Source organism: Paroedura picta, chromosome 2 (genome assembly GCF_049243985.1).
Source record: "Paroedura picta isolate Pp20150507F chromosome 2, Ppicta_v3.0, whole genome shotgun sequence".
Lineage (NCBI taxonomy): Eukaryota > Metazoa > Chordata > Lepidosauria > Squamata > Gekkonidae > Paroedura > Paroedura picta.
Genome location: NC_135370.1, coordinates 98,677,709 through 98,689,770, shown reverse-complemented (window position 1 = coordinate 98,689,770; position 12,062 = coordinate 98,677,709). Strand labels below are relative to the sequence as shown.

General features: G+C 42.1%; 1 protein-coding gene across 2 annotated transcripts in view; it reads right to left on the bottom strand.

Annotated features, from left to right (window-relative positions):
* PARVA (parvin alpha) overlaps positions 1–11,368 on the bottom strand; it is a 77,113-nt gene extending 65,745 nt beyond the window's left edge. The window contains exon 1 of one of the 2 annotated variants that reach the window (XM_077321829.1): positions 11,245–11,368. In XM_077321829.1, coding sequence (XP_077177944.1) covers positions 11,245–11,353 — 109 coding nt within the window. In that variant the 5' untranslated portion in view covers positions 11,354–11,368. Of the gene's footprint in view, positions 1–10,771; positions 11,130–11,244 lie in introns of those variants that run through there. The other variant, XM_077321828.1, reaches the window with a different exon arrangement.
* Positions 11,369–12,062: the final 694 nt, after the last annotated feature.

The following is a 12,062-nucleotide window of genomic DNA, read 5'->3' as shown; positions in this document are numbered from 1 at the left end:
GTTGGTCCAAACTGCAGTTGTCAGCATTCTCACCCAAACACTGTGGAGAGCCCACATTACCCCAATCCTTCACCAGCACTTGAGTACCAGATGAGGTTTAAGATGCTCGTACTGTCACCTTGAAGTTCATACGTGGTCAGGGTCCTGCATACCTCAAGGACGATCTGTTTCTCCATATCCCATAAAGAGTGACACACTCCATCTGCTCTAACAAACTTGTGTTCCCTCACCCAAAGAGCCAGGGCTGTTTCGACCATGGCCCCAACCTTAAACAGTTCCATAGGACAAGTAAAACAGAGCTCTTCTGTCAGGCTTTTGTCTGAAGGCCAGCAATGGGAGGCCTCCCTGCAGCCAGGACACATCAATGTCAGGCAATTTTACCACATCATTGTCCCCAAGGTCTCGGTCTTCTCTTCTTTTAACTGTTATCATTACCATACTGTTTCATAATCCCATATCTGATGTTGACTGACTTTTATGACTGTTGTGAACTTTTACTACGGTTAAAAATGGTTTGGTGTATGTTCTATTTTACTGGTTCTATGTACACTGCTCCAAGATGTCATATAAACTGAATGAATAGAACAAATTCAGCCCTTATTTGAAATGACAATTGTGTATGGGTAGCTTAACATACATTCAATTGCATTAGTTTTTTAAACTAGTTGTATTCAAATATCATCTAGTCTACAAAAACAATTATCTTTGGTTTTCTTTTAAAAATTGTTCAGAAATAAACAATTTGCATTTTTGGTGTTTTTACTCTGACTGAAATAACTTACAGAGGTTTTGCAACCTGCAAGGTGTATTAAGATTTTGCTTTAACTACTCAGGAACAGGTTCAAAGATTAACAGAATACTTGCAGTGGCATATGAACAAGAATAAAAGTTTTAATTGTTAGGTCTCCTAGATCTAAGGTTCCCAATTCATCTGCAGAATTGTTCACCGGCCGTGTTTTCAAATACACATACACACCCAAATTAAGACAGCCGCAATGTAAAACTCAAGAGTTAACTCACAAGGGGGAAAATAACACAAAGAACATTGGTCAAGCCGATTTAAAACTATATGCCAACCTTAATTATATCTCTTGTTTACTGTACTGGCTTTCCCCTGCTAGTTTCAAACAGAAGAGAATCACCTCCTGCACCACCCTTATGGCATGCTCAGCAACCAAAACAATGGTCTTTTTGTGTTACTGTACAAACACATGAGCATATCAACTGCAATGTCTGTCCTCTTTCATTCACACCTGCATAAACACAGGACCTGCATGACTTTAACACAAACCTCTTGAGATTACAGTGTTTGAGATAATACTGGAACCATGTGTGAGGCCTCAGCCATGGTCACCTTTTCTATCTAACCATGGTGCAGTTAGGAAGATCTTTCTTCAACTGCACCATAGCAATGCAGTATTTCTTACTTGCTTTCAATGAAGTTCCATTACGTGCAGTTTCTATCTATAGCATACCATCAATGGATAAATGCACAGCAAATTAACCTTCTGTTGTACCCAAAACTATAAACTCCATCTCCAGCCTAACTCATCTGGTAGTGCTGAGTACTTTTCAGTGTTTTCACAATTTTAGGCTCTACACTGATTTGGGATTAAGCAGAAGAACTTCACATCCCCCTCATTGAGAACACAGTGGGTTGTATGGATGTAAGAGGGGTGTAATTTTAACATTTCCCTCCTTCTGTGGCAAACCTCTGACTCCATTGACTCCCATGCTGTTCCTGAACATCCTCTGTTCCCCAGACACAGAGCATTTCAGGTTGCAGCAGGAGAAAACAGGCAATAAATTGTACCACACTTACAGAAATCCCTTGCAACAGTGGAAATTTCTAGTGGGTTCAAGCCAATATTCAGTCACACCTACAGATTAATTTATGTGTTCTGGTTTTATTATTCAAGCAAGAGATCAGAGCAATTTATCTTGATAAAAATCAACTTTAGCCTTTATTTTAGTCTACTATCAGTTATCTCAATTTGCTATTGCCCTTGCTGCATCTTACTTTCAAATGTTGCATAACTCCCAACCTTTTAATCTTTGGTATTAGTTCATTTGATAAAGTTTTAAATTGTCTTTTTCCCCTTGCAAGCCTTCATACAAAGCTGAGATCATCCAGATGGAAACTGGCTAATTAAAATTAAGTTAATAAGTGCCAAATCCAACCCACAGTTCCTATCTGGTACTTCCAGATCTACTAGTTGGCTATTTTTACTATTTTTATTTCCTTCATTAGTTGATGAAAAGAGCAACATGTTTTTGAAGTCATACTTTCATGTTTTCCCTACAATTAAATGCTATCAGATGCTAAGAAGACAGACAAGATCCATATTTGGCAAATTCATACCATAGGATCATAAGAGACATGTATCCTGCAATGGCATGCAAATTGTCCATCTCTTAGTAAATCTAACCTCATGAACAATATGCAAGCTAAGACAGCAGCCTTAACCCACTGTTTGACAAATGCCAGATCCCAGATCACCACAGTGCCTAGAAATGTAATTGTGGCAACTAGTATTTTCAGCAATGACTTTACTTACTGTGACTCGGTAATCTGTGGGAGAAGGACAAACTTTTTTTTTAAATAATTTTATTATTTATTATTATATGAAGCATTTACAGAAAAATTAAGAAAAAAGCGACCAGCTGATATGGTTTGCCATCCTCTTTTAACATACATATTCAGTTCCCATCACATATTATTCCTAATCTAGAAGTTTTTACCATTTTTCTTAGCAAAGTGATTGTTAATACATATGAGAATATGATCTATTATAAGAATATATTCTGTTATTATCTTAAATGATATAAGGACAAACTTATCCTCTCACATCAGAATACGTTTGATGTATGACATATAATTTACATGTGCATGAAATTCTTGTCATTGCTTGTTTATATGTTAACTTTACACCACTCAGTGCAGGGAGATGAGTTCATTCCTTAACCAGTTGCTTTCTAGAAAATTCCTTTAAATCAAATTATACAATTGTATACTAGATAACACCTTATGAATTCATATGAAGTCACTTAACTGCAAAAGGATTTTATATGAACCCTCTTAAGGCTCATATGCCTTATAACTTATTTGTTGTTCTTTAGAATTAACTTCTAAAAATGGATACAACATTGGAATGTAAGTGATATATTGTGAACTACAGAAACCTACGTAGAACACAGGAGATTTCCAATGAATCCCAAATGAAGCACTATAACAATAGTCTTTTTTTAAATGTTATTTATGACTACTCGCAAGAACTGTTCAGTCTGTATTATGACAAATTTTTGGTCAGTCAGTATCTATGAAGTTTGTTCAGACTCCAATTCACCCAACTTCCATTATGTGCTGGTTACTGGAGCCACCTTGTGCTCCATGGAGCACCTGCAGCTTGTAAATCTTGAACTAGAAAATCCATCCCAGGACAGAGCATGTCAGCAGACAAGTCTGAACAAGAGTTTAGCTCTATGGTCTGATAATAATAATGTTAAGAATGAAATTATGAAAACATACTTTATGGAATCATTGCTTATAGGATTTTTAGAATAAAATCTAAATTGTTACATGTCTTAAAAAGATATACAGCAGAAAATTACCACGGGATATAAAGCAGGTGAAAGTTACAAGCAGAATGGAAGGCAGATTCAGCTTAAATGTGATCTTCATAAACCGATATACTAGGATGTATCTGTGAAGCCTTAAGTTATTAGCAGTCTATCTGGAAACATGGCACTCAACGCATGGAAAGCAACCTTGCTGGCAATAATATGCTTTCCCAACAGTTGGGCATAAAGTATGCTAGGAATGACCCTAGCATACAAAGTTAATTGCTACAGTATGTGGTCAATTAGTGGCTGTCCCATTATTTTATTCTGCTCTGCTTTGGACCATTATATTCTAAGATCTATAAAGATACATCAAAATTAATACCATAAGATCACAATCAGTAGTTGGGGAGGGTTCTTACCTGCCATTTTTAAAAGTCTTTAAAATGCTACAGGGCTCTTTTTCTTTTTACTGCTAAAAATTATGTGGTTCTTGTTCTTTCCCTAATCTTACAAATCATTTAGGCAAAATGAGTATCATGAACTTTTCATAGCATTCCAAATGAAACCACACTATAAATGTATACAAGGACATTACAAACTTGGCCATTTTATTCTCCATCCCTTTATCAATTATTCTTAGCATGGAGGTTGTCTTTTTCATTGGTGCTGCACACTGAGTCAACACTGGTATTGAGCTTTCTCCTACACTCCCAAAATCTCTTTCCATCTCAGTCTCAGCCAATTCAATATGCATCATCTTACACTTACCCACATTGAAGTTCATGTGTCATGATGCTGTCCACTCTCCCACTTTAAGGAAATCATGCAATAGCTCTTCACAATCTGCCTTAGTTTTTACTATCCTGGATAATCGGCTGTCATCTACAACCCTGGTTACTTTACTGAAAACCCAGATTTATGAACAAGCTGAATAGCACCAGCCCCAGCACAAATCCTTGTGGGACTATTAACTTCCTTCCATTGCAAGAACGGTTCATTTATTACTACTCTCTACTTACTGCCATTAAACCAATTTATCAGGAGACTTGAGTGAGGTACCTTGCCAAAACCTTTTTGGGAAATCCATATAGTCAGATGCTTGTTAAGCTGCTTAAGGAACTCAAGAGGTGAGCAAGGCAGGACTTCCCTTTGTCGAAGCCATGCTAATTTTCCCATAGCAGACTGTTCTTTTGGAATGTCACTTGGTAATTCTCACCTTTAATAACAGTTTCTGCTGATTTACCTGGAACAGATGTTAAGTCAACTGACCTGAAGTAGCTAATTTCTTTAGTTTTGACTTGGGTATATCCCAGTGAAAACCCCTAGTTTGATACGTCAATTAAATGATACACCAATGATGACGCAGTATAAAAATATCCTTTTTTCACATTTCCACTCATTTAAGTTGGTTACTATCATGCCCACATCCACTTCCTTCCCTCGGAGGCAAGATTTGCCCTTCGTTTTTCTTTCCCTTTTGTGACCGAGCCATCCTAGCTATCTGTTTTCTTCTTTCTTGAAGAACCCTGGCTGTTCCACCATGCCACAATATATTAGTTGGGCTGTTGGCTCAACCCAGGAGAGAAGAATTAAGAGTCCCCTGAAACTTAGATGACACTTGAGGTGTTTTGAAATTCCAAATTAAAATATTTTATTCAACATAGAGGGGAAGGGTCAGATGAAATCAGAGGTAAAATTTCAGAGGTAATTCAAGATAGAAGACTTCAGTAAATCAGTATAGGCCCAGACTTTTGTTAATATGTTTCAGCCTGTCACTCAAGGCTTTCTGACCCTGTGAGGAATTAACCCTTCATAGTCTTTTACTTGCTTGTACAGCACTTCTAAGCTTTTAAAGGTGTAGTCCATCACAGTTGCCTTGAGCAACTCTCTCTGCCTAGCTTATTCCACAAGCTTGTTGTGAAGATAACATGGGAGGTAAACAAGCATTATGTATGCTTTCTTAAGCTCCAAGGAGAAAGTATGGGACAAAAAGGAAATAATTAACATAAGTCTGATTTATTGTAATGGCAAAATTCTAACAAACAAAAATAACAAGGCATGAGAGATAAACATGAGAGAGAACTAACTAAAGAGAATTGGTGGGGGAACACAAAACACAAATCTACAGATAACACTAAGAATATTGTTTTCTTGAAGTTCAGGCATCCCATAATACTTCCCCAACTAGGTGTTCTGAACAATTTACCTGTTAAAAGCCAGAAGCTGTAACTAAAAAGTTCCAACAATGTCAAAAGAATGTTCCGATTCATAATATAGTTAATTTGAAGAAAATCCTATTAATTTCAATTTAATTTACTTCCAACTGAGCATATATGTGGCCATAGCATGTACCAACCACCAAATGATGGGAAACACTGCATGTGAAATTTTAACTCTTATTTCTGACAAATACGGAACACATCCAAATTGGAACACATTCACCTACATTCACAAAAATATATAAATAATGAACAGCACCAAAATAGTTCAAGCTACATGTTGCCTATAATGCAGTAGCTTGACTAAATCGTTGTGCAGCCTAATGGTTAGATTGAGTGTCAGACTAGCATCCAAGAGACACTGATTCAAATACTCACTTTGACAAAGAAGCATAACTTCTTTGCCTCCCCCCTTGCCAGCCCGCTTCCTCTGCGGCGCTGCTGCCCATCTTCCAGCTGGCAAGTAAGGCAAGAGCCGGTGGAAGTGGCGCTCGGGGATGGTTTCAAGGGCACTGAAAGCTTTTTAGAGTTTTTAGAGTCCACATGGATCGGGACCAACATATACCTCAATGAGTCTGGCAGCAAAAAAGGGATCGAGGGTTCCTTTAAAGCAGGGCAACTGAGGGCTGGGCCTGGGACTGCCTCGGACCTGCCCGATTCCACCTGGAAGTGGAAATTTGGCCCAATCCCAAATATGTGGTGATTGCAGCCAAATACCTTATGTGGAAACTGTCCCAGTGAACAAGTCTAAAGTTGCTGATTTTTCGGCACATCAGTTTTTCCTCAACACTGAAAATGTCCTGGTACATCAACCAAGAGACTGTATTTATTTAACCTTCTGGTTATCTGATATTTTATAAGCTACAGATCATTCAAGCTAAATATCACATTATCTAGCAATACTAAGTTCAGTTCTTGGCTTGCACTTTTTCCAGTGGCACTGACAAGATAATGGCAAGACTCTAAGAAATAAGAGAAGAAAAACCAGAGTCATAAAAGCTACCACAAGATTTGTTCTTGCATCATCAAAACTCAATAAGCCAAGAAGAGTGGCCAAATTACTTAAATTGAAGTCATATCAACTGCAAAACTGACCGAGGCGTACATGGTACCATAATTGCACTCTATCAAATTCATGGGCCCAAATTGTCTGTTTTCTATCTGCTCCAACATCAATTTAAGCAATTTTGAACTTTGCTCTCCCTTGGTGAGTGTTTCAAAGATTTATTAGAATGTCAGGGTCCAATTGTTAAGATTCTGTAAGACAGGTTATTACAAGGTGTGGATGTGGATTTTTAATGTCCATCACTGAATCCCAGGAACACTGAATGAGCACAATCACTAAGGCTTTACTCACCCTGGAAACCCATAATATAAGATAATGAGATACTTCAGTAAGAGGGAGAAGGGGCAGCAGGGTTTGTTCTCAGTTCCCACTGCTCAAAAATGCTTCACAGAAAATGGTTCTGATCATTGTGCTTTTAAAACACTATATTTAGAATTACCAGAAATCACACTGGTAATACCCCAGATTTCATATCTGTCTATTACAAAGGCTGAATCTGTGATAATCCCATATGATTAGCCTTTTCATATTTCTCACCCCATTCACACTTGCACTATTCAGATAAAAATATTTCAGGGATGGTCAGTGGAATCTGGAGCCAGTTTAATTACTTACTGTTGTTTTACAGAATTGATCACTGATAACATAAGTCATGCTTACATCTGGTATAACATATCAACTTCTGACAACATTCAGCTAGGACACACAAATATGCTTTGTAAAGAACTACCCTAAATACCAACTGTGAGCTCTGAAGAAACACAGCAGCAACCATAGCATCGACTAGTGTATTTCAAGCACCAGTCAAATTAAGCAGTAATCCAAAAACAAGCAGAAATGCCCATAAATGCCCATAAAAATTACTGAGGGAATAATCATGTCTAGTCAGAAGCAACTCCAATAGGGCTTATTCCCAAGAAAATGTTTTCAGGATTACAAACTGCGTGGCATCTAGTTCAGCATCTTTCATATGCTCTTGATTTTTCAGCTTTCACATATTTTCTTACTTTGGGGATTTCTGCAGTGGCTTTGTTGAAGAGTGGGAGGGAAGAGTGGAATCTGCTACACTTCCCCTATTGGTTCCTCCCATTTCACCCCCTCAGAATTTCTTCTCAGAGCCCCACCAGCCGAAAATGGCTGGAGGATGGTTGTTCCAAGCAAAGGGATTCAGATATTCAAGCAGGAGAGGACTGTGTCGAGTGGGAGTCGATCTTCCAGAACAGCCAAGTAACTGATCTCTTCCAAGTAACTGATCTCTGTACTATCTGCAATTCCAGGGGATCCCTAGGTTCCACCTGGAGGCTGGCATCCCTAGCTGAGAGCTAGTACATTCTCAGGTCCTACAAGGACTGGGGGTGGATAGAGACCTCCCAAAGTTACAGGTAATCTTCAAATCACACTGACCATTTCCCCTGTAGAAAACTGCTGCTTTGTATGGTGGGCTTCATGGCAGCTGAGGGCCATTCTGCAGAGGAAAAAAAATCCATACACCAGCACAATGGCGTAATGCTAAAAAAATCCGCGCCTCGCGGAATTCCTCACCTGCTGGCTCCTCTGCTGCCATCTCCTGCTTTCTGGCATTTTGCACGCCTGCTTGAAATGGCGGAAGAGGAGAATGCGCTAGACACACTGTTCTCTTCTGCCTGTCAATCAAGGCAGGCTGCCAATCATCTTTCTTCCTCTTTTAACGGGACCATGATGCCCGCGATTTTTTTTAAGTGACTTACTTGTTTAAACACATATGCGTTTATTCATGGATGCTTAGGGCTCCTTTCACTGCAAGTCCTCTTGCAATCCGGAGCCTTGAAGCTTAAAAAAAAAATTGGGGGAGGGCAATTTTGTTTTGGTGAGGAAGAGGCATGCTTTATGGGGGAAAGTTTATTTTGGTGGGGAAAAGCTTATTTTGTGCCCTGCCTGGGTGTCTGTGTGTCTATTCATTGCTCCAGTTTTTTTTTTTTTTAAGAAAGCCCCATTCCAGGTTAAAAGAGAGGGAGACAAGCTCAAGGGTGGGCACTGGAGCTGGAAATTTCACCACTACACGTGTCTTCTGAGTCTTGCTGGCTGCTCTCATCCTGCTAGCACTACATGGCAGGGGTAATCAAGTTTTGTGGATTCCCCTGCAAGCGCTTTAAAATGGAGGATGTAGCAGCCGGTTTGCAGATATAACGCTGGATGTTTATGATATGGCATGGCGTTTGCAAAAGGTAAGACTCCCACTTCTTTAATCAGGTGTGGAATGGCCCTGAGATTAATACTTCTTTGTTCAGGCAAGGTTTGCTATTTAGCATAGTCCACACACAGAAAAATGAATCTTTCTTATTTAACAAGCATTTTATTAGTGATGCTATGCACACTGTAAACATGTGACTTCCAGGAGCGTGGCAGGGAGGCATGGCCAACTGACAAAACTTCTGGGGTTACTTGAAGCCTGAAGAATATTTCAGTGGTTACTCTATGGTCAAAAGTTTGAAAAGGATTGATCCAGAAGCTGCAACTTGTACTGAATACAGTTGCTTTTACCAACTACCGACTGAAGCTGTGATCATATTATTCTCTCTGATTTCAGAATTCAACTATTTACCTATATGCTTTCAATTCTGATTTAAAAGCCTAAAATAATCTGGGGCCCACATACCTGAAAGTCCATCTCTTGAGAATCTTGCAGATCTCCCTCCTGTCTTCTCCCCTAGTTTTTTTATTAATGCCACACCTCAACAATAATAGCTTTGCAGTGACTTCAGCCCTCTGAGATGATTTTTTCAATGAGGAAACAATAATTTCACAAACACTGTTTGTCAACAGGTTTTTATTTCAGACTAAATATGCATCTCTTTAATTCATATAGCTACAGCTACAGTACACACAAGCCAGAATGATACAGTTCACAGACATCATCAAAAAGTCTTGAGTCCTACAAGAAACATGTAAGTTCTGACTGCGCAGATATCAAGTACCCTAAAGTGTGCCACATGGATGACAAGACCCCTTGGCCATTTCCAACCCCAGTAATGCAGTTATTAAATAAGAAAGTGTTTTCAGTGTTCAAGTATTCTCATAGAAAGTCTTGACATTCCACAAGAGACTTTATAGTACATCTTTTGAAATAGCTTCCAGTCTTCAAGATAAAGGCCATTTCTCTAGAATCCCAACCAAGAAGTCTACTCAAGGCACACACAAAATAATGGTGCGACGAAAGTCTTCCGTGCACACAGAACTCTACACCTTGCATGAAATTTTGCGGGTCTTAAAGGGGCCACTGTGGCTGAATGTTGTTAAGCTGCCAAGATATTTAAGGAGGCCACCAGCGACTTCCACTACGCTAGCTCCAACGGCTGCTATCCATAAGCATAGCCGCTTCCCAAAAGTGCCCTCCCCATGCCTCCTCCTTCTCCTCCCTCGTTCCAGAGGACACATTCAAATGCTCAAACGCCGGATTCCCATTCTGAGAACAAACTCCTTCCCAGCAGGCAACGCACCAGCGGCCCCTTACAAGAAGGAAGCCTGGAGCCTGGCCAGCCCGCCCAGCCCAGGAGGGTCTGCAAACCAGACAAAACCTTGATTTAAAGACATTAAAAGCCTTGCAAGCCGGCGGGAACGCTGCTTCCCGGTACAAAAAGGCCAGATGATCAGCTGAAAAGGCCCCTTGCAATTTGGAATCCGCTCCGGGCGACCACATTTTTCAACCATGACGTTTCCTCCAGGCAGAGGCTGCCTGCCAGGCGCGGCACACCCGAGGCCGGCAGGCCAGGCGGGCGAGCCGCGCAGTCGCCTCTTGCTCCTAGCTCGCGGGCGGGCGGCCGGGCACCCCCTCCGCCTCCTGCCCCTCCCCCTGCCTTGTTAAAGGCGCCGCGCGGCAGCAGGGGGCCAGGCTGCGGCCTCCCTCCCCCCCCCTCCCCCCTCCCCCCTCCCTCCTCCCTTTTACCTTCCTTCGCCTTTTTCCTCCTCGCCAGGGTGCCTCCAAGTTTGCCCAAGAAGGAGTCGTCTTTCTTTCGGGAGGGGGGCGACTTGGGGGTGGGAGACTTGGGGGCGGAAGGGGATTTCTGAGGCGAGGTTGCCATGCTGGGGCTCCCGCAAAGCGCCCGAGCTCCGGAGAAAGGACCGCCGTAGGAGCCCAGCCCGAGCCAGCGGCGAGAGGGAAGCAGCTGGTCCCCACTCGCGACGGAAGCGGAATTGCTCCTAACGAAGCCTTCGCGGCTGGCCTCTCTCCCTCTCGCCTTCCTTCCTCCCTCCCTCCCGCCCTCTTCTCCCGTCGCACGCCCCGGAGAAGGGCTTCCTCTCCTCTCACAGAGACACGCGGAGGCAGGGCAGCGGCTGCAGGCAGAGCGGCTACGCTCTTCCCCTTCCCGCCCTCGCCCCCATCGCCACCCCCGGGCAGAAATGGGGAACTGCGGAGACCTGCGGCACAGCCTACTCGGAAGGACCTCGCCCTGTGCCCCACGAGGCGGGCGCCCCGGCAAGCATAACGTGCTGATTGCATCGCAAAGAAAACCTCAGGGGGCTTCATCTTGTAGGCGGGCGGGAAGCCCCGTCAGGCTGATTTCGGAGGGAGAACCAATGGTCGGGAGACGGCGCTCTTGGGACTCGGTCAACAGTCCCGAAGGTGGCAGCAAGTTGGGGAGAGGCTGGCTGCGGACTCGCTCAAGGACGGTTCATAGGTTCAGCCAGGTCTCAAATACGGCTATAGGATGATCGCGACCGAGGGAGGGAGGGAGCGCTGCAAACGGCGGCCCGGCCTTTGGAACAGCGAGGGGGTCTGGAGGGAGAGGGCTGTGGCTTTTGTCTCCTCGTTCCGCTACTGATACAGATCAGTTTTAAAATGACTCTCCTTGCAAACTAGAATTGCAAGATATTGTTGTTGTTGTTGTTAGGTCCGAAGTCGTGTCCGACCCCTAGGACAATGATCCTCCAGGCCTTCCTGTCCTCTACCATTTCCCGGAGTCTATTTTTAGCAAGATTTTAGCCCTCAATAAATATCAATCAGTCTTAAATAACATCCTGTCCTTGTGCTTCAGTCACAAACTAAGCAATGTGGATTAAATTACCACAGCACAAAAGGAGCAAAAGTATAGTAACTGTTCAGATTGCATAGAAATAAGTTGTCTGTTTAAATGGGAACCCGTAGTATAAAACATTTGACGTGTTCACAACTGTCACTTAATATTTGAAAAGGCTTTGAGATGGGCCCAGTGTACCTGAGGGACTGCCTCCCTGCC